The sequence below is a fragment of the Galeopterus variegatus genome, unplaced genomic scaffold (genome assembly GCF_000696425.1).
Source record: "Galeopterus variegatus unplaced genomic scaffold, G_variegatus-3.0.2 Scaffold1972, whole genome shotgun sequence".
Lineage (NCBI taxonomy): Eukaryota > Metazoa > Chordata > Mammalia > Dermoptera > Cynocephalidae > Galeopterus > Galeopterus variegatus.
In genome coordinates, this window is record NW_007728083.1 from 18,623 (window position 1) to 41,573 (window position 22,951).

Consider the following 22,951-nt stretch of genomic DNA (forward strand, 5'->3'; position numbering starts at 1 on the left):
CAAAATTTTCATTTTTTTTCCCCCCCCCCCCCGCCCCAATAACCTTGCAGCTCGCTGTGGTGATGAAGTTGCTCATTATTTAGATCAACTTTTGGCATACACTGCTCCCCATCCTAAACTAGCCCCTATCTCCCAGAAGGGAGGGCTAGATCGGTTCCGAGCTGCTGTGCAAACAACCTGCAACTTAAGGTCCTTGGTGACCAAGGCCAAGGAGCTGCATGTACAGAGTGAGTAATGCCATGACTCACTAGAGTCAGGCACAGGATGACGTGAAGCACAGGATGGGGGCTGGGCATTGATTACAATGTAAGCAGGGTCTTTATTTTGTTCACAGCTTTATCCCCAGCATCTCAGACAGCACCTAGAACATATTAGGCACTGTTTTGCTGGATAATGCTATGTAGTCTGACTTAACCCATAACACAGTAAGAAGAGGCAGAACAAGAGACATGGAGCATATTCAGTTTTAATATCAAAGTAAAAAAAAAATGGTAGAAAGGGCTTTTTCCTTTGGAAAAAAATACTCCTTTGGAAGTAATTTTGTTTAAAAAGAAAGTATTACAAAACTATTACAAGATAGCTGTGCAATAGAGAGGGAGATAGTCTCACTTAAGTAAGCTACATCTGGTTCCCTTTGGCCAGCTGTAACTTTTACAGACAGTTGTTCCAGCAATGTAGAGCTATGTTTGTCAAATACAGTACTCCTTCTTCACAGCTTTGCCATTCTCCTCCCCATGACCACTACCCCCCTTCAGTAGTATTTGTAGCAGAGGATATCTTCTACTACACATTGCCAGGAGTAGTCAGGGTTCCTAAGAGTGTGCAATGCCTCTGTGGTAGCTACAAATGAAGGGAGAGAAGAGCTCTTTGGCCACACCTAAAGGACCTTAATATTAATATTTTACAGTTGATGAGAATGATTGAGATGCATGCTCTTGCTGTCTAAGACTTAATTGACCATTACTAACGAAAGATTTTAATCATAACACTGGGGAATCATTTAACACTTAGGGTAGAGAAAAGCTTAGCATACCTTTTGAGTATGCACCCTTGAGAAAGGCTTATGCAAAGAGATGAAGTTTATTTATTTATTTATTTTTTTTTTTTTTAAAGATGACCGGTAAGCGGATCTTAACCCTCGACTTGGTGTTGTCAGCACCACGCTCAGCCAGTGAGCGAACCGGCCATCCCTATATGGGATCCGAACCCGTGGCCTTGGTGTTATCAGCACCACACTCTACCGAGTGAGCCACAGGCCGGCCCAAGAGATGAAGTTTATTAAGTTATACTTCTCTATTGTGAATCAGGAAACATGAGCTTAATTCCCAGTTCTGCTACTTGCGTAAACAGTTACGAGTATTTGAGCTCTGTATCTCTCTTTCTGTGTCTGTAAAATGGTGAAAATGACAAGAGAGTCTTTCCTTAGAGGTTATGGTAAGTATTTCAACAATGGACTATAAGTAAAAAATCTTAGGAATCTCAAAGTGGGTCAACCGCTACATTTTTTTGATTTCCTACATAGGATCATCCATTCACCTGTTCTCAGAGAAATCCAACTGCTAGCAGCCAGATTTTCTTCTAGGAAAGTCCAGGAAATATAAAACATAACTGGGTTCTTTCTGTTGTATGTGGTATTCTATCAAAGTATCCATGATAGCACCATTGGGACATTGATTACATTAGTAGAATGTGATAAATGTCCAACTGATGCTACAATTCTAGAAATTCAATTCAAAATATATTTATTGATTAACTGGACATTCTTTAAATTATCTAATATTCATATTTCTTTTCTTTGATATTACCAAGAAAGGGGAGAAATTTCTCATTCTTGTTCTATAAAGAACTGACCCATATGTGACCTCATGGTTGAGGTCAAGTGTGCATTTTTATTAGTCTCCTAATTATCTAACGTTTCCTATAAATGTCAACCCCTTGCAGATGTTCACATGTATCTTCCTACGAAGTTATTTCAGGCTTCCTGGCCTTCATTCAACTTACTTGACTCAACTCATCCCTCACAGGAGGACCAGGTAAACTGGCACATGAGGTATTTCAGCTTTTTGCAAAACTGCCATCTTCACGGAAAATAATAGAACTAGCCATTATGGTTCCTTTTAGTAACTAGTGGTAGGCAAAATGCTATCCTGGTGAAGACATATGTCCTTTTCAGTTCACTTTTAAAGTGGACAAGTTTTTCTAGTCAGGCTTTAGGAAAAGTAGATTGCTTTATCTTACATCTTGAAGGTTTCATTACTTTTACTTTGCTTTTCATCAACATTTACAGAACTCTTACAGAAAAGGTTTAGAGGATAAAAGATGACTCATTCTAGGGCATTATTTAAGTTGAGCACTTGTGGACTTAATTTATTTTTGTCATTTCTCAAACTAAAGGTTCCCTCTGTTCATGTGGAAATACATCTTCCTAGAGACCAGTCAGGGGAGGTGGACTTCAAAGCACTAGTTTTACAGTTGAAGGAGACCTCAAGTTTACAAGAACAAGCTGATATCCTCTACATGCTGTATACTATGAAGTAAGTGATGGATGTTATTAATCTACTTTAATATTCATGTAGAGAGGAAGTATAGCATAGTAAGTAGAGCACAGCTTTGGAGTTTCACTGATCCGGATTTGAATATAGTTTATCATCCTGCCCACTGTGTGACTTCAAAGCCTCAATTGTTCTCATTTATAAAATTTGGATTATACCTACCTCATACAATTATTGTAAAGATTGAACAAGATATAATACCTGTAAAGTCCCTAATACAATGCGTAGCACATAGTATGTGGTCAATAACTGATAAGTATTGTTATTACTATTATTATTGTTGTTGTTGTTATTTTTAAGCCTCCACTATTTGGTAAAATCTACAGATAAATTCTAAACTCAAAAAAGGAAGAATATAGAGGCTTATAGGAGAAAGAAACTAATATTTTTGATTGTTTGCCATGTGTCAGACACCCTGCTATGTGTCAGACACCATGCTTTGTATCTAGGTACCTCAAACTCACTATGTCCAAATTGAACTTCTCTTTTCTGCCCTCCACACTCTCATACAAAAATAACCTGCTTTTCCTCCTCTATTCATATTATGTTCACCATGAAAAGGTGACATGGACGCGCTTCCCCTAATTTTGGTTTGGGTGTTGAGCCTGATGATGCCATACACATACCAAGAGGTAGTGGAATGTTTATTACGCACATAATGAGGCTTTCTGGGGAAAGCAGAGAAGGTTCCCAAGTTGCTCCAAAAAAAGTCTCAAAGAGCAGGGAAAGAAGACTGGATTTGGGATTTTATTATGATTAGGGGGCAAGGCTGGGCTTCTCACCAGCACCAAAGAAAAGAGCACTTGGACTTTCTTATCACCTTCTCAGATATAGGGATGAAGGAAGAGGGAAAGTAGAAAGACTGGAAAGCTGTCAGCAGTAAAACAACAAAACTGAGGCAGGCTTTATTAAATTTTTAATCTCCATTGTTGGAGCTGACACCTGCATAATCATCAAGCTACTACCCACATCCTGTTAATCATCAAGTCTTGCCAGTTTTACCTCTAAATACTTCTCCTCTGTATTTCTAGTATTGCTGCCTTCATTCAAGCTTTTGTCTCTCACCAGAACTATTGCTACAGCTTCCTAATAGTCTTCCTACTCCATCTTGTTCTCCTCAATCCATCATCCACAGAGGAGGGAGAATAACTTTTCCTTTTTACTTTCTTATGATATAAATGTTCAAACTTCTACAAAAGTAGAGAATAGTATAATGAATGCTTATGGACCCGTCACCCAGCCTGAATGATGATTAAGACATGGCTAATCTTGTTACCTCAGTATTCTCGCTATAGTCTATCATTTTATTCCTAAATATTTCAGTATTGTTTATAAAAGATAAGGGCTCTTTAAAACATAGCCACAATGGGACATCTGGCCTGGACAAGGTGAAGTAGATGCATTTTTACCTATTCCTCTTGCTAAGTACAAGAGGTCATTATTTGTAAAATAATCACAGGACTCCGAAAGGCAGAGAGAAGAAGCCATACCAGCAAAGGGTCTCAGGATCTGAGGAACAGCATGGTGGCGAGGTTCCTGAGTTTTGGGAGCAGGGGGTCCAGTTTGCCTCATATGTTCTGTACTGGGTGCTGGAGAAGCCAGCAACCTGAAAATGCTAATGGGCACAGACAACAAAATCTCCAAGAAAAAAAACCTATTCCTTCTAGACCAAAGACTAGGAAAGGGACAGTGTAGGAAGACCGACAACTTTTAGACAACAACTACTCTACTCCAGCCAAGAACCATAGAAAAAATGTGGCTCCACCCCTGTCAACAAAGGCTAAGTGGAAAGCCCAGACTTCTATTCTCGTCCAGCTGTTACCAGGTGGGCACTGCTCCATCTTCCCCAACGCCACAGTGTGTCAGTGAAGGCCAAGTAGGGATCTGAGACTTTCATCCCTTCTGGGTTTAACAAAGCCTCCTTCCTGTAGTGTCAGTAGAGACCACATTAGGAGCCTGGACTTCCATCCCCACCCAGTGGTGATGGAGCACCTCTCACCATCTCTGCTAGATAGTGTCAGAGGAACCCTAATGGACTCAGGACTTTCACCACCACCCAGTGGTAGTGCAGTGTCAGTGGATACCACATGGGGAACAGTAACAAGGCGCCCTTCCCACTCCCATCCCATGGTGTCAGGGAGGCCTAATGAGGAGCCTGAATTTCTACCTGGTCCAGCAATAATGAGGCACCCCTCCAACCATGTGTCAACAAAGGCTGAACAGGGAACCTGGACTTCATCCCCGCCAGGTAGTAATGACGCAGCATCCCCTTTCCCCTGGTGGTGTCAGAAAAGGCCTGCTAAAACAGATCTAAATAAGACCCAGATTCTTAGAACATAATACCCCAAATGTCCAGGATACCATTGTAAATCACTTGTCATACCAGGAACCGGAAAGATCTCAACAAGAATGAGAAAAAACAATCAACAGATGCCAACACTGAGATAATGCAGATGTTGCAATGATCGAATAAGGCTTTTAAAGGAACTATCATAAAAATGCTTCAGGAAGCAATTATGAACACCCTTGAAACAAATAAAAAATAGAAAGTCAGAGCAAAGAAATAGAAGATGTAAAGAAGAATCAAATAGAAATTTTAGAAATAAAAAATACAATAGCCAAATGAAACAGAAGAACATAAAGGACAGAGGAAAGAAGCAGTGAACTCAGACAGAACACTAGAAATTACCCAATCTGAACACTAGAGAGAAATAGACTAGAAAAATGAATAGAGCCTCTATAACATGTAGAACTATAAAACATAACCACAATGCCATTATTATATCTAAAAATATTTTAAATTATTCACTAATATCATCAAATATCAAGTCTGTTCAAATTTCTCTGAACACCTCATAAATGCATTTTTTTCAGTTGATTTGTTTAACTCAGGATGCAGTGCAGGTCCACATAATGCACTTGGTTGTTATATATCTTAAGTGCTTTTTAATATCTAGGTTCTCTTATTTTGACAATTTATTTATTTGGGGTTTTTTGTCCTATTGACTTTTTCACATTCTGCATTTCACTGATTGCATCCTCATGATGTTGTTTAGCATGCTTCTCTCTCTTTCGTATTACCTATATATTGGTAGATCTACAGACTTGATAGATCCAGGTTCAATTTTTTAGGCAGGACAACTTTATAGGTGGTACTCTGCACTTCACATATCAGGAGGCCTGTGATGTCTGGTTGTTGTCCGTTTTGTCATGTTAAGATTGATCAAGTATTATTAGCCTGATCTAGTCATTATAAAGTTCCTCATTAGCTTTACTCCAAATGATTTTAGCAACCATCAGTGGTCATTACCTAGATCCATTATTTCCTTACGGGTTGCCAAATCTTAGTCTTCTATTTCTACACAATGATCTTTTTTTTTGGTTTTTTTTGTTTTTTTTTTTCCTTTTTGTCTTTTTTACTGACCGGTAACGGGATCGCAACCCTCGGTGTTGCGCCCGCACCGCACTCAGCCAGTGAGCGGGAACCGGTCTCCACATGGGATCCGAACCCTCGGCGGGAGCACCGCCGCACTCCCAAGCGGCGCACTCTCCAGTGCGCCACCAGGCCGGCCCCACAATGATCTTTTTAATGTGTTCATCTTACCAAGTCTCTTGCCTATTTAAAGTTTTTTTTTTTTTTTTGTCCTTTTTGAGACCAGCCACACCGCGCTCAGCCAGTGAGCGCACCAGTCATCCCTATATAGGATCCGAACCTGCTGCGGGAGTGCTGCTGCACTCCCAGCACCGCACTCTCCCAAGTGCGCCACGGGCTCGGCCCTAAAGTTTTTTGATTTGCTTCCCTTAAGCAGAGGAAAAAGGTTAAGATACTTAATATGGCATACAAGAACCTCCATAAGAAAGTTCCTACCTACCCTCCAGACTCCTCTTTCACCATTCTATGTCCTATAATTGATGTTCCAGCAACACCGAAGTGCTGGTAGTTTTCCACTAACACTATGCTGTTTCTCCCTTCTGTGCCTTTGCTCATGTTATTGTCTCTGCTTGAAACTCTCTTCCGCCTCTTCTTCACCAGACTAACTTGTATTCATCATATATGACTCAGCTCATAACATTGCCTCCAAGAAGTCATCTCTGAAACCTCTCCCTCCCCTACCCACTGCTCCTTAAGACCCTCTATAATGCATGGTACACACCACTAGTACCATATTTCCTGTTATCTTTTATGTATATATCTCATCCCTATTAGACTAAGGTCAGTGACTATGTTTTATTTTTCTCTGTAGCCTCAGAACACAACCCAGTGCTTGCCTTCCAGTATGCCCTCCACGTAGATTGGGCAAATGAGTGAACTTTTTCATTTCATCCTTATACTTTTTTCTATGAGGTAGTTGGTACCTACATTTTCTACAGATGGGGAAACCAGCTCAGAGAGGTTGGGCAACTTGCTCAAGTAACTCAGACTTGAAATTGTATCACCATTTTCAACTTCTGCTTATCACCCTCTCTCCCTACAGCATCGCCACTACCATAACAAATTATTGGCCAAATCTACATCCTCTGTGATCTGACTTACAACCTTGTCTACATATAGCTCCCCCCTCACAATGTGAATGCTCTCACCAAAACAGCCTACTTATGCCTGAAACACTGCCTATACGTGTCTACCTTCATACCTGAGTTCATGTTTTGTCCTCTGCCTAGAATATTCTCTTTTACCACACCCCATCTCTACCTGTTCCAGTTCTCTCTTACCATCAAGACCTAGTTCATCTGTCACCTCCATGAAGCTTTCTCTGATCTCTAAAAATAAAAGAGATCTCATAGCGCTTTTTTCATATTTTTAAAATTTATTTTGACAATTTCAGATTTAGAAAAAAAAGTTTTAAGAGTAGCAAAAAAAAAAATTTCTGGGTATTTTTCACCCAGATCCCCTTGTTGTTTCCACTGAGCTTTAATATCTCTCTCTCTCTCTCCCCCCCCCATCAACATCATCATCTATACCCAATCATACACACATATATATATTTTTTTTTCTGAACCATTTGAGAATAAGTGACAGACATGATCCCCTTCTACCCCTAAATACTTCGATGTGTATTTCCTAAAATCTAGGAACTTTCTTACATAATCATGGCACAAATTGCCAAAACTAGAAAATTAACATTAATACAATACTATTATCTGTTTACAGACCTTATTAAGATTTGTCAGTTGGCTCAATAACGTCTTTATAGCAAATGAAAATCTGAAATCATGCATTTTATTCCGTTCTTATGTATCTTGAATCTCTGTTGATCTGGAACATTTCCTGAGTCTTCATTTTTTGTGTTATTGACCTTTTTGAAGAATAGAGACCAGTTATTTTGCAGAATGTCTCTAAATTTTTGTTTATCTGATATTTCCTCATTATTAAATTCAGGTCACACATTTTTTGAAAGGATACCACTGAGTGGTGCCAGTTTCTCTGAGTGTCACATCAGGAAGCACATAGAGTTGATTAGTCCCATTAGTCTGAGCTCAGGTCCCACTGCTGCCACTTACAGTGGCTCAGAGCACTGAGCAGGCTGCTTCATGCCTCTCATCCTAAAATAACTCATATGTGAAGTGAAGATAATGACAATCCTGTGCTACTTAACCATCCCCCCCTTTGCCCCAGGGCTGGTAGTGTTAACTTTGATCAGTTGATTTGATCGTTTGGTTAAGGTAATATCTTCCAGGTTCTTCTACTCTAAAGTTATTATGTTGCCCTTTGTAAAAAAAAAAAAAAAAGAGTATCTTGTGTAGATACACTTTGAGGCTGTGTAAATATCCTATTACTCTTCAAACTTTCAGTCACTGATTTTTGCATCTATTGATGACCGTTCCTATAGCACTTTTTATTTTGTTTTTTAAATTTAATATACTGAATACATAAAACATTCTCATGGATCAAAATTTTTAAAGTACAAAAGGATATACAGGGAAAGGCTAAAAAGTCTTCCACCTCTGATCCCCACATACCTGGTTCCCTTCATCAACAGGCAGTCAGTCTATTTTGTGCATGTGCACATGCGTGTGCATGCATGCACACGTTCTCCCAGGAGCATTCTATGCATATGTAGGTAAATACAGACATACATGTGGATACCTATACCCCTATTTATCCCAAAGGTAGCATAGTATATACAATGCTCTGTACCTTGATTTTTCACTAAAACTATATATCTTATATATATCTTAAAGATTGCTACATATATATTCCAGTTCATAATAAATCACACAACTCAGTGGCTTAAAATAACAAAAATTTTAATTTTCTTTCACAGTCCTGTGGCTTGCATGGGCTCAACTAGCAGTGGTCCCTCTGGGTCTGTCGTTCAGTTTTAGTCAGACAGTATCTGGGGCTGGAGGCATCAGAAGGCTTGATCACTCATATGCCTGGGGGTTGATACTGGCTGTTGGCTCGAACCTCAGCTGGGGTTACCTACAGCTGGAACACCTACAAATGACCTCCCAATGTGCCTCTCACTTTCTCACAGCATGAGAACTAAGTTCTAAGAGTAAGTGTTTCGAAAAAGAACCAGGTGAAAGCTGTGTTACTTTTTAGGGCCTAGCCTCGGAAATCATATAGCATCACAAGCTATTTTGCCTTAGTCACAAGCATGCCTGGGTTCAAGGGGAGGGAACACAAATTTCACCTCTTGATGGGAGGAGTGGGGGGGTCACATTGTAAGAAGATCATGTTGGATGGAAAATTGTTGCAGCCACTTTGGAAAATACAATCTGCCACAATGTAGATCTACTTCATAATTTCCTAATAGTTGTATAGCATTCCATCATTTGAATACAACATAATTTATTTAGCCAGTCTCCTATTGATGGACATTTGGGTTGTTTCCAGAATACAGTATCACAAATAATGCTATAGTGAATAACCTAGTAGCATACAGCATTTCACATGTGTGGAAGGAATTTATCCTACAGATAAACTAGAAATGGAATTGATAGATCAAAGAATATAGGTATTTTTAAGTGTACAATTCAATGGCTTTTAGTATATTCACAGCATTGTGCATCCTTCACCACTGTCCATTTTAGAACAATTTTATTATGCTAAAAAGAAGTCCTACATCCTTTATACATCAACCCCCAGTTCTTTCATCCCCCTAGTCCTAGGCAACAACTAATCTACTTTCTGTTTCTATAGATTTGCCTATCTGGGACATTTTATATAAATGGAGTCATATAATATGTGGTCCTTTGTGAAAGGTTTCTTTCATTTAGCATAATATTTCCAAGGTTCATCCATATTGTAGCATGTATCATTATTTCATTTTTTTAATTGCCAAAGAGTATTATTTGTGTATCTGTACTACATATTATTCATTTATTTATCAGTTGATGGAGATTTGAGTTGTTTCTAATTTTTGGCTATTAAGAATAACGCTGGTATAAATATTCATATACAAGTTAATGTGGACATATGTTTTCATTTCTGTTGAGTATATAAGAGTAGAAATGCTGGGTCTTATGATAAATCTTGTTTAACCATTTTAGGAACCGCAAGGATGTTTTCCAGTATTTTTAATATTAATATACGAGGGTACTTCAAAATTCGTGGAAAATAGAATTAAAAGATAATGTGAATTTTTCCACAAACTTTTTGAAGTACCCTGGTATATTTCCAAATAGCCCTCCAGAGGGATTATCTTAATTTTCACTCCCACCAGCAACACACTGTGAGTGCTTGTTTTCTCAAAGCCTCACTGATGCAGTGTCATCACATTTGGGGATTTTTGACAACCTGATAGATTAAAAATGTTATCTGGGCATAGTGGTAATTCAAATTTTTGTTATTATGAGGGAGGAGAGTACATTTTCCTATATTTTAAAGCCATTGGTATTTGTTTTGCCAGGTTTGCTTTTGTTATTTTCTATTTTCTTATATATTTGTTTGAGTTCTTTACATATAAGGGAAATTGGCCTATGGATTGCAAATATGTTTCCTAGTTTTTAATTTGTCCTATGACTTTGCTTGCAATGGTTTTTGCAGTAAGATTTTTTTGTCGTTCTACATGTACAAATGTATCATGGCTCTTGGTGTATGTTTCACAATTAAAAGGAGCTTTTATGGCTCTCGGTGTATGTTTCATAATTAAAAGGTTCTCTTGCCTCCAAAGTTATAAAATAATTCTCCCATATCTTTTTTAGTATCTTCACATTTAGATCTTTGATACATTTGGAATTATGGTGCAGTGTGAGGTATGGATCCAACTTTTTTTTTCAGATGGCTACCTGATTGTCTTAGCATCATTTAATTAATAATCTACCTTTATCATATATTAAATTCCGTAGAATTTTATATACCTCATATAAATTTTATAAACATTTATATAAATTTTGTAGAACTTTATATACCTTTTATGTTACTTCACAGTTGACTGTGTTATAACTTTTACAACAATAATGTATATGTGTCCTTTAAAAATAAACACACATCCTTTTTATTTGTTAGTTCCCAAAGTGTAGCATACTTTCTAAACTTTCAGTAGTTAAATTAAATCTTTGTCTTTAATTTCAGCTATGTTGAAACCTGTGAAGAGGGTAAAAGAATGCATTTTGTCCAAGCACAGCTGAAACTAATACTTTTTCTTGTCTAGGTATTTGGCGTGCAGGGCTGACTGTTAATCACCGTTTTATAAGGATTCTTAGTAAATCACATTAGTTCCCTAATGAGGGAGACCTATGATGAACAGGTATATACATTATAACACTGGAACAAAATATTGTTGCTGGAGGCTTTACTTATAATTAATGTAGTCCTTTCCTTTAAAATTCCAGAGGACCTGACTGGGACACTGAAATGTATGATGAAGGGAGTGCTACAGTCAGAGAGCTTCTTATTGAACTGTATGTCAGAGTTGGGGAAATTCGTCACTGGGGCCTGATCCGATACATCTCTGGGATCTTAAGGAAGAAAGTGGAAGCACTTGATGAGGTACTATAAATTCTTCTTGAACTTATCCTAAATCTAGATGGGGTGCTTTTTAAAAGTTGTGTTCCATAGTTATTTTTTAAGGCAACCACAGTCTCTAATCATTTGAGATGTTGTCTTTATCCATAAAGTTTCTGATATTCAGTTAGTTTTTTGTTTGTGAATGACAAATATACATTGCTAAGCTGTAAGAATTGTAAACTTATAGAGGTGTTATGAACCATAAGAATTCTATCTCTTAAGAATGAATTTATACTAGGTTAAAAGTTCCTACTGCCTAGGAGATGAAAAGACCTCATCATTTCTTCCTAGAAATCCCTCTTTCCTGATCTTCATGGTATTTCCTGAGAAAGTTTGGTGTATCATTAAGTTAAGAGGGAGCAAATGTTTCTAGGCTAACAAGAGAAGTGTTTGTGGAATATGAGGTGTTATGGGAAGGATAATCTTATGCTATCTCTTCTTAGGCCTGCACAGACCTTCTCTCCCACCAGAAACACTTAACAGTGGGACTCCCTCCAGAACCTCGAGAAAAGACCATCTCTGCGTGAGTATGGTTTTTGGTTAAGTTTGATCAGGTTTCTCTGAGCCTTAAAGGAGTGGTATGGGCTCACCACAATTCTTTTGCCCTAATCTGTCCATGGATGACAACATCCTACATGTGCACACTTCCATGAGAAACAGTCAGTGGGAGAACGCTGGTAACGACGGGGCACAAGTCAACAAAAGAGAAAACTCATAGAGAGTAGTACTTAAAGTTTTTTTTTTTAATTATTGGCTTTCCCAAATCCTTTCATTCAAAAAACAAAACCAACAGAGCAACTGAAATTAGCACCCACAAAAAGTCAGCTATAGTCTGGAAAAAGGAGGTGGAAGAAATTGTCTGGCTAGAGCATAGGGCTGATGATGAAATTCCGTGCTATTCAAAAAGGAATAAAGGGGGTAGAAATCATAGTCAAAGGGGAAAATGGGGACTTGCAGAGCATAGTGAGGTAGCACCCTTCCAAGAACACTGCCATCAGATTGCCACTGTCTCAGTTCTGTCACAGCTTCCAGTTGGAAACAGTGCTCTAGGATAGGCTTGGGCTGGAGGGAGTGGGGAGTCAAGTGACAGGCTGGGATGAAAAGTTTAATTCTTACACATGAGTCTTCCTTTTGCCACAAGCCATGCCAATAAAATTCATCTGCACTAAATCTGTTTAATTGCATGTCATGCCAGTTCCAGAATTTAAATCTATGAGCAGGGTGTATTTCCAAGAAATATTTTTAGAAGGATTCTAACTTCATTCATAACGAATCTGAAAAATCTGGTATTTTTGCTAAGGAGTAATTTAAAACAAGATATTCCCCCTGCCTGCCAATTCTACTTCTGTAGTCACTGTAGTGAAAAGTTTATTTTGTAAACAAAACATGCTGTAGATATAGAGCTTAATAAGGAAAAAATAAGAGAGAAGTAGTAAGCAGTGATACCTTTGCTGACATCTGTATACCACCTCTTTCCTGGTTTATGGCCATGATTTCTATTGCCTCTAAGATCCAGTTCCAACTCCTGTACGAAGGCTAAGAGAAACAGGTTCTAGGACCATGGGTCATAGGTTCCATGTGTAAAGTCCCAATTATGCTTTCAGGAAAATAGTCCTAGCGTAGTGTATTAGTTTTCTGAGGCTGCTGTAACAAAGTACTACAGACTGAGTAGTTTAAACAACAGAAATTTATTCTCTCACAGTTCTGGAGGCTAGAAACCCAAATCAGGATGTCAGCAGGATTGGTTCCTTCTGAAAGCTGTGAAGGACTTTGTTCCAGGCCTCTCTCCCTGACTTGTAGATGGCTTACTTCTCCCTATGTCTCTTCACGTTTCTTCCCTCTCTGCATGTCTCTGTGTCCAAATTTCCCCTCTTTATGAGGACGCCAGTCATACTGGATTAGAGCCCACCTTAAAGACTTCACTTAATTATCTCTGTAAAAACACTATCTCCAAATAAGGTCACAGTCTAATGTACTACGGATTAGGCTTTCAATGTATGAATTTTGGGGGGACACAATTCAACCCATGACACATTGCTCATGGCAAACAGAACCTTTTATTACAAATCAGATCAATTTTGTGACACTGTATGCAATCCAAAAGACGGTATGGTCCATGTCCCCAGAACAGGAGAGTCAGAAATGTGGGAGGATGTATGCACACTAGAGTGTGTGTGTGTGTGTGTGTGTGTGTGTGTGTGAGAGAGAGAGAGAGAGAGAGAGAGAGAGAATGTGAACCGGTGAAACTATAGAAAATCAGTATAACTCTGTATGGTGTGACTGTAAAACAATAACATAGCTTCTAAAAGGCACAGTTTAAAATTAGTTTATTACTTCTTAGCCATAATAGTTACCTATCAAATGTTAAGGACTAACCATGAAAGACTAGTCTAGAAAGGCATCATGGGGTGGGTCTTAAATAAAATTTTGAAGGAGTAAGACAGTCCAGGTTTAGAGGAGAGAGCAGAGCTCTGTTGAGCTGATATGGGCCAGAGTGGTTTGGGGAGGCAGTGAATGAGCTTTGCTATTGGTAGTGATGAGATGTTGAGGCGGTGACTTGGACTTGAGAAGAGCTTTGTTATTTTTTCAATATATTTAGGTTTAAATGGGTTGCAGAATTTTGTCTTTCTTCACTGTCTTCTTCCTCAGACCTCTGCCCTATGAGGCGCTTACTCAGCTAATAGATGAAGCCAGTGAAGGGGACATGAGCATTTCGATCCTTACACAGGTGAGCAGAGTTGTAAAGCCTAATCTGGTGGCTAAAGTTTTTTTTCAATTGATCTGGCAGTTTCCAAAGACAATAAAATAGGCATTGTGAGACCTGGGCTGTAATTTTTGTCTACATCCATTCTGTTTGCAGGAAATAATGGTATATCTAGCCATGTATATGCGAACTCAGCCTGGCCTGTTTGCTGAAATGTTTCGACTTCGAATTGGTCTGATCATACAAGTTATGGCAACAGAACTGGCCCACTCCCTTCGATGCTCAGGTACTCAACTGAGTAACCATTTTAGGCAAAATTTCTTGTAATATAGGTCTATGGAGTCTGGATCAAGACAGATAGAGAGCTAAAACATTTTTATCCATAGCTCAGAAGCTGCATATGGCTATCTTGTTCCCATGTTAATCAGTCACTATTTATACAAGTCAAGGGACTGATAGAATGACACATTTGTATATTAGCTCTGCAATTTCAAAATGCCACATCTTGGGGGCTCTGCACTCCTAATTCTTCTTAGCTAACTGCCCTTAGCTAACTCCATTTCTCGTAATTCCTTGAGTGTGACAGACCAGGTTGGGTTCTGATTCAGGCAGTGGAGATTGTAGATAGCAAGATTGAGTCACTACAACAGTGGATTGTAGTGTCAGTATTCGGCCTTGTCAACATCATGATCGAATAAAGGAAGAATATTTGTATTAATATGTATCTGACAAGACTCTCTTTGAAATTAAGTATAGGTATATTTGGCAAGATAACAGTTTTAGTTAGAAAAATAGTTGGGGCCTGTGGAAGCTGTGGCACAGAATTGTTTAATGTGTAAAGGGAAAAAAGGGACCCCTATGACATGACTGTTTTCAATAGGTATTTGTTTGATTTCAACAAGAATGGCAAAATAATAGAGATAGGGATGGTATAGAAAAATAAAATCACAGTTGCAAAAATCAATTTTAGCCATCATTTCAGTTAAATTTCCCCAAAAGGCTTTTAAGTGTGCTGTTAACAGGTAGCTAAATTTATTGGTTTGAGTCAAACCTAAATCAAACACATGACACAATTTCTATTTAAATAACCCTTTGAAGGAAGAGAGCTAACAATTATTTTATACCTATCATATGCCAGACACTGTGCTTTTTGCTTTGTATTTGCATACCTTGTCTCATTTAATCTTTACAACAACCCTCTGGAGAAGGTATTATTGTCCTATTTTTACCAGTAAGGAAACTGGAACTCAGAGCAGCTAGGTAACTTGCCCAAAGTAAGATAAGTAGTAAATAGTAGAATTGGAGGCAGGTCTGTCTGGTTTCAAACTATTTCCAATTCAGCATATTGTTATAGACAAACGTATTATATATGTTCTCTAGCTGTGGTATCAAGGGATGTTTTATGAGAGGGTGTAGCTGTTCAATAATAAACCTCAATGAGGGGTAAACCCCTGAACATTTCACTTTTCCTTAAATTCCTGTTATGGATATTTTTTCCTGTGGATTCATCAAAACCATGGCTCTTTATTCCTTAGAGGATAAAGTCAAGATACCTGGGTCTGAAATTCAAGACCCTCAACAGTCTGGCCTCTACTACTTTAACAGTACTTCCCACTAATTTTGTCAATCTCCATCCTTGGAGATTGATGTCACCTCTGATTTCCACTTATTGCCTATATCTCTCATTTAGCATATAGTATATGCAATGTTTTACTCTTGTTTATCTTCTTTACATGTTCCATCTCTCCCATATAAATAGTCAGCTTCTTAAGGTCAGGTACCATGTCATACCTGTTTGTACTCGCATTGCTTAAAATGAGGACCTACATGTAGTAAACTCTTAATAAGTGTCTGATGTTGATGAGCACGTTGGTTATCCTCTCAATATTCTTCTAATTTCATGGGTTCATATCAATTATTTTAAGTCTCTATATTTCCAGACTAAGAAGTTTTAGTTATTTTAGTCCATCTGCATACACACATTCATTGCTTTTCTATGAATGGCCTTCAGTTCCATTGTTCTCCTTTCATTCTTCCCACCTTCACCCTAATGGTATAGAAGAGGGATGAAGAAGAAATTAATGACCCAGCTGATCCACAAACGGGATAGTCAGTTCTTAAATAAGAATCTATTGCAGTATGAATACCTAAGCAGTATGATGCCAGACATTTTTTCTATAATTGTATACTTCCAATAAAGTGACAGAAATTCTAAGCAAGAAAGGAAATAGAGAAAAAAATAGGAAGGGCATGGCAGGCAAACCAGAAGTCCTTCTGTCCTACCATTTCTGCTGACTAGCTGAGGAAGCCACAGAAGGCCTGATGAATCTCAGCCCTTCAGCCATGAAGAACCTCCTGCATCACATTCTCAGTGGCAAGGAGTTTGGAGTGGAACGAAGTGGTAAGATTGAATAACTGCATTTTCATTTGAGTGTTTGGTTTAAGTGTCTTATTGGTTTTAAAGTGTTTTTCTTTTATCAAAGGAACCTTTTGCCCCAAAATAAATAAAACTCTAATATATAAAACAGTTAAAAGCAAAGCTGTCTTTTGGAATGAGATTTGGAAACCACTTGTCTTATTTTTTCTCTTAAATTATATGTGAACTACATGCATTGATTATTATCATGTTTTGTTTTTAACTGTTTTATCCATTCCTTTACATTATCCTAAGTCTCCGATTTTCGACAACTCACCACCTATGTTTTCTGAAACTTTCTTGTATTCTAATTGACTGTAGTTCAGTAACACCTACAGTGTTGTGTGTATGTGTTTGTGTGTGGCTGCTACAGTACATCTAATGCATCCTTTCAACTTTAAATTCAGATACATCTAGGAGATCATTCCAAACTAATATTCCACTTGCACTTGTGGTTTTGGCAGTATTCGGTGCTGCATACTTAAAGCAGGAGAGCAAATGAAAAGGGGTTATCTCTCATCCTCAACTTTTAGGCTTAAGATGAATAGATATATAAGGTCAAATGGATGGATGCCAGACCTTAGAGTGGTAAAAGAAAATTAGAAAGCAGTGTTCCTCAAGCTGGAGATCTTGCTAAAATGAAGATTCTGGTTCAGTAGGTCTGGGGTGGGACCTGAGATTCTGCTAACAAGCTCCTGAGTGATGCTGATGCTGCTGGGCCATGGACCACACTTTAAATAGCAAGGTTATAGTTGGGTTTTTTAAATTTAAGTTAAAAATAACAGAAGGAAATACATCTAAGCCTTTCTAATGTTTGTAGACAAAAACAATTGAACCTGATTATCCTCTCTCTTTCTCTTTAATCTTTTATGCTATGTAGTTCGTCCCACTGATTCAAATGTCAGTCCTGCTATTTCTATCCACGAGATTGGTGCTGTTGGAGCAACCAAAACGGAACGTACTGGGATCATGCAGTTAAAAAGTGAGATAAAGCAGGTATGATACTACTTGGTAGATTAGCTGGGATACTTCCATGTTTAAGAACATTCTTTCACAATCAGACTTTGTTCAGATCATTTATTTTATTTCATATCCTGAGTTTAATTTGAGCCGCTTATTTTTCAGGTGGAATTTCATAGACTGTCTATCTCAGCAGAGAGCCAGGTGAAACAACTAGGGATTCTTTAACATGCTTTAATGCACCTTTAGTTCTATATAACATGCATGAGCTCATGGCCTTTTTATAAATAAGATAACAAGCCATGGAGTAGCTTGTTTGAATCTCCTTCATAACAATCATTTTGCAGATAGCTTTCCTTTCTCTGGATCCAACTACTTTGCTAACTTTAGGAGGAGAGTAACTTGCATCTGATAGCAAGAAATTGAAGCCCTGAGTTCCTCTTGTTAGAACTCACATGTAATTTTGGAATTAATTTTCTTTATACAGCTAGACTTAGACTTCTTACTTTTAGAAATAGGTACTAAAGAGAACACCAGATTGAGTGAGGGACTTATTTTTTAAGATTATTTCCAGGTATTGTCCCCAAATTAAATTTTTATCATCACCGTGATAGAGGTTGACAAAGAGTCTTTGCTTGGCCAAAAGATAGATTTCTGAACATTCTCCTAAGCCCATCTGTGCACTTCCTTGTAAAATACAGTTTTAGCAAAAGAAACCTGCTAACTCAATTTAGTTAGGACTCCCGTCCTCCATATCTGATCATCCTCGATATCTGTTCAGGTTCCCCATCCTCCACCATCCCCCACCATCTCCCCGGTGATGTCTGATCAGCCTAGCATATGTTCAACAAGAATCATTTTACATCAGTTTAGCCAGAATTCCCTTTACCCCTGATGTTTCCTCTTAGTAATTTTCCATCCACTGACCTCCACACTGCTCCTTGGCTGTAAATTCCCACATGTCCATGCTGCACTCAGTGTTGAACCCGATCTCTCTCCCCCATTGCAAGACCCCGTTGCTGTGGTCCTTGTACCTGTGACAATGGCCCTGAATAAAGTTTTCCTTACTGTGCTTTAACAGGTATTACATTATGTTTTCTTTAACAAGGTATACAAAAGGTGTTGTGGACACATAGAGGAGAAGCATCTAAATCAGTCTGGGAGTTGGTAGGAGTCACTAAACACCATATTGTAGCCTCTTAACTTTTCCCTGCAGGTGAGAATAGATAGTTGTTGCATTCTACAAAGAAATAGTTAGCACAAACTTCCGTAGCTTCTTTTAAAACTCTGGGAAATCGTATGGTTTCAAGATCTCCAAGTTGAGAAGGTACTGATTTGGGCTCTCCTAGAAGCACTTTTTATGAAAACCTCAAAGCTACTACTCCTGTTTCAAAATGGAATTATGATAGCTTACAGTATTAAAACACATCCAGAAGAGGAGAGGTGAAATGGAAATTTTGGTTTTTTTAAAAAAAGGAATCAGAAACCAAAGAGAATGAGCCAAACATAATTTGAGTACACTCATTCAAATACCCTTTGGCATTTATATCTATGCAAGAGCAAGAATGGAATGGAATAAGAAAGGGCCTTGTGTTAGTGTTAACTTTATAGATTTTTATAGTTTTTTCCCAAATAATTTGAATAATCTGAACTACATTCAATATTAAATAAGCTGATGTTGTTAGTAAACAGTCCTTGTTTTGGCTGAGAGTGATTAGCTAAGCATTTTACAGTTGTTTATAGTCCCATGGTATTACTTACAAGTTCATTATATATTTAGAACTTGAAGTCCATGTTCCCAGATAGATTAATATGATATGAAGACTTGTCCTATCCAACTACATCATTTAGGGTTTTTTTTTTTTCACACATTCACTATTTATAGGTCTTCAAGGGAGCCAGAATCATTAAGACTATAATTTAGAGGATTGAGATCCCTAAATTTTCATTACTTTCTTATTTCTAAATATTGATTTCCATCCTCACCTGCATGTCTAGTATTTTGTATTATTCTAAGCCCTTTTCTCTACCACTCACTAATACCCTCTTTTCTGATTATGGAAAAAAACATTTTTAAGGTAGTTTTATTTGTTTTGCCCTTTACCATGACTTCTAGAGTAAAGCTGTTTCATCAGCTTTTTAATGATAACATGCTGGCTAGTTACTTAAGTGGTTCATACTTTTACTCTACTAATAACTTTTAAAATCACAAGTAATGGTTTCCTTGTCTCATCTCTTTTAAAATTTTATTTTTTCCATTTTTTTCATAGTCCAATGGTGGTCATCCCCTGGGTATAGATTTGATGTCACCGTCTAGTCTGGTAACTGCTATTATCTTATAGTATATGCCATTCACAAGTGCCTTGAATATGGTGTTATATAAATCATGACATATACCGGCTAACTAAAAAAATAAACAAAATGAATCAAGAACTAAATAAGTATAAAGCAAATTCATATATTGTGGTAAAGTCTTTCCATTTGTTTCCCAATAAGGCAGGGAAGGGAGTTCAACTCCAACCTCTTTTCCATTTCAGAAAATAAAATTCAATTTAATAAGTGTTTTTTAAGTATCTATTCACTTATTCTTTCAACTAATATAATTTATTACATCCCTACTATGCACCAGCCACTGTACTAGACAGCATTAGTATTACCTATGAACTTATTTGAAATGCAAATTCTTGGTACCCACCCTAGGCATACTGAATCAGAAAGACGGGGTAAGGCCCAGCAATATAGGTTTTCATAAGATCTATAGGTGATTCTGATGCACTTTTTAGTTTGAAAACCACTGGGTTAGCTGTCCCTCTGATTATTTATTCATTTAGTAAATGTTAATTTTGTACCTGGCCCTGGAGATACAACAGTAAATAAAATGGATGCGGTTTAGGAAGACTGATCTCTAATTAAATTTCTTTGGCTTGAATCAATGATTCATAATTGCCTATGATTTCAGATCACCCAGGCTGAAGAGATTTAGGCCGTATAACAACTGAACAAAAAATGGAAAGCTATTGGAAACAAAATTGGTATTTTAGTTAACCTTAACCAAATACCCTGTAATGAATTTCTTGTATTAAGACGTGGCCAACTCTGTCATATCCATATTAATAGAGGATGTAGTTACAGAAGAGAATTTAGCCTAAAAACTCAAAACTATTGATATTTGAGTTTGGAAAACAGTCTGAATTGTACTCCATCAGATACATATCCTTTCTGGTTTGACCCCACTGTCAACAGCCTAAGATTTTGGTGGTAGAGACAAGACAATGAAGATAAATTAAATAGCAGTTCATTTACTTGACAGATCAGTGTGATAGTCACTGGCTGATAGAAATGTTTAGGGGCACTTTTTTCTTTTACATAGCAATGGTTGGTAATTTAGGCATTTGGCCCAAATTAAAATGTGAGAAACTCTTTTCTCAGAAAATATTTCTATTATCTTATTTCTATTTTATATTTATTCCTGAATCTAAACTGTCAAATAACCACTTTCCCCAATGTATTTTATTCTTTACTCAATAGAAGTGTTTCAAAGTTCATTATGTTGTAGCATGTATCAATACTTCATTCCTTTTTTATTACTGAATAATATCCTATTGTATTGATACACCACATTTTATTTATCTGTTTATCCGTTGATGGACATCTGGATTGTTTTCACTTTTTGGTTATTATGAATCCTGCTGCTATGAACCTTCACGTACAAGTTTTTGCATGGATATGTTTTTTTTTTTTTTTTTTTCTCTTGTGTATATATCTAGGAGTAGAAGTACTGGGTCATATGGTAATTATGTTTGGCATTCTGAAGAACTACCAAACTTTTCCAAAGGGGCTGCGCCATTTTACATTCCTACCAGCAATGTATGAGGGTTCTAATTTTTTTCACATACTCACCAACCCTTGCAATTGTCTGTCTTTTTCATTATAGCCATCCTAGTGGATTTGAAGTGGGATCTCATTATAGTTTTGATTTTCGTTTCCCTAATGGCTAATGATATTGAGCATCTTTTCATGTGCCTATTGGCCATTTGTTTATCTTCTTTGGAAAAATGACAATTCAAATCCTTGGCCCATTTTTATTGGGGGATTTTTTGTTTGTTTTTTGGATTTTTTATTTGTTTGTTTGTTTTTTGTCTTTTTAGTATTGAGTTGCAAGTATTCTTTCTATATTCTGGATACAAATATCTTATCAAATACGTGATTTGCAAATATTTTCTCTCATTCTTTGGGTTGTCTTTTCACTCTCTTAATGGTATTCTTTGAAGAATGAAAGTTTTTGATTTTGACAAAGTCCAATTTATTTATTTTTACTATTGTTGCTGTGTTTTTGGTGTCATATCTAAGAAGGCTTTGCCTAACCCAAGGTCACAAAGATTTATTTCTGTTTTTTTGTTCTAAGAGTTTATAGTTTTAGCTCTTACATTTGGGTCTTTGGTTATGTTGCGAGGGTCCCCAAGACCACCCTGGGTTTGATTATTCACTAGGACTCACAGGACTCAGCACACAGCCATGCTCAACAGCTATGATTTATTACAGCAGAAGGATGCAAAGCAAAGGAAAAAGGTGTGTTTGCCAAAGTCCAGGGAAAACAGATACAAGTTTCCAGAGTACTCTTCCAGTGCAATCACACAAGATGCACTTAATTCCTCCTGCAATGAGATGTGACAACATGTGTGAAATGTTACCAACCAGGGAAACTCACTAAAGACTCAGCACCCAGGGTTTTTATTGGGGGCTGGTCCTATAAACAGCCTGTCTGGCATGTACCAAACTCCAGACTCCCAGGAAGAAAACAAGTGTTCAGCATAAACCATAGTGTTTGTACAAACAGGTTAGGCACAGAAAAGCTACTGTTATCCATCCTGTGAATGGTAGGAGCCCTCTCAAAATCCAAGTTTCCATATACCAGCCAATGGCCAACCTTCTAAGCAAGCTTTTCTAAGAAGGGCAGTTCTAGCTTGATGTGTTAACGCATTTCTGCACAGGGATCCATTTGGACTTAATTTTTGTGTATGGTGTGAGGTAGAGGGTCCAACTTCATTCTTTTTCATGTGGGTATTCAATTGTTCCAGCACCATTTGTTGGTGGACTACCTTTCCTCCTTTAATTCTCTTGGCACCCTTGTTGAAAATTAATTGACCAGAATATAATGTTTTATTTCTGAACTCCCAATTCTATTCCATTGATCTATATGTATATAATTATGTTTTAATTATTGTAGCTTTGTAGTAAATTTTGAAATCAGGAAGTGTGAGTCCTCCAACTTCAGTCTTCTTTTTAAGATTGTATTAGCTATCATAGGTCCCTTGAATTTCAAGGGACCAGCTTGTCAATTTCTGTGAAGAACCAGGTGGGAT

General features: G+C 37.5%; 1 protein-coding gene across 1 annotated transcript in view; it reads left to right on the forward strand.

Moving 5' to 3' along the window:
- Positions 1–22,951, forward strand: part of LOC103596281 (phosphorylase b kinase regulatory subunit alpha, skeletal muscle isoform-like) — a gene marked incomplete at its 5' end in the record, with an annotated part of 38,561 nt that overhangs the window by 5,654 nt on the left and 9,956 nt on the right. The window contains 10 exons of the mRNA XM_008579876.1: positions 51–227; positions 1,942–2,033; positions 2,395–2,534; positions 11,334–11,490; positions 11,952–12,031; positions 14,158–14,236; positions 14,369–14,498; positions 16,512–16,613; positions 17,509–17,624; positions 17,754–17,792. Coding sequence (XP_008578098.1) covers positions 51–227; positions 1,942–2,033; positions 2,395–2,534; positions 11,334–11,490; positions 11,952–12,031; positions 14,158–14,236; positions 14,369–14,498; positions 16,512–16,613; positions 17,509–17,624; positions 17,754–17,792 — 1,112 coding nt within the window. The remainder of the gene's footprint in view (positions 1–50; positions 228–1,941; positions 2,034–2,394; positions 2,535–11,333; positions 11,491–11,951; positions 12,032–14,157; positions 14,237–14,368; positions 14,499–16,511; positions 16,614–17,508; positions 17,625–17,753; positions 17,793–22,951) is intronic.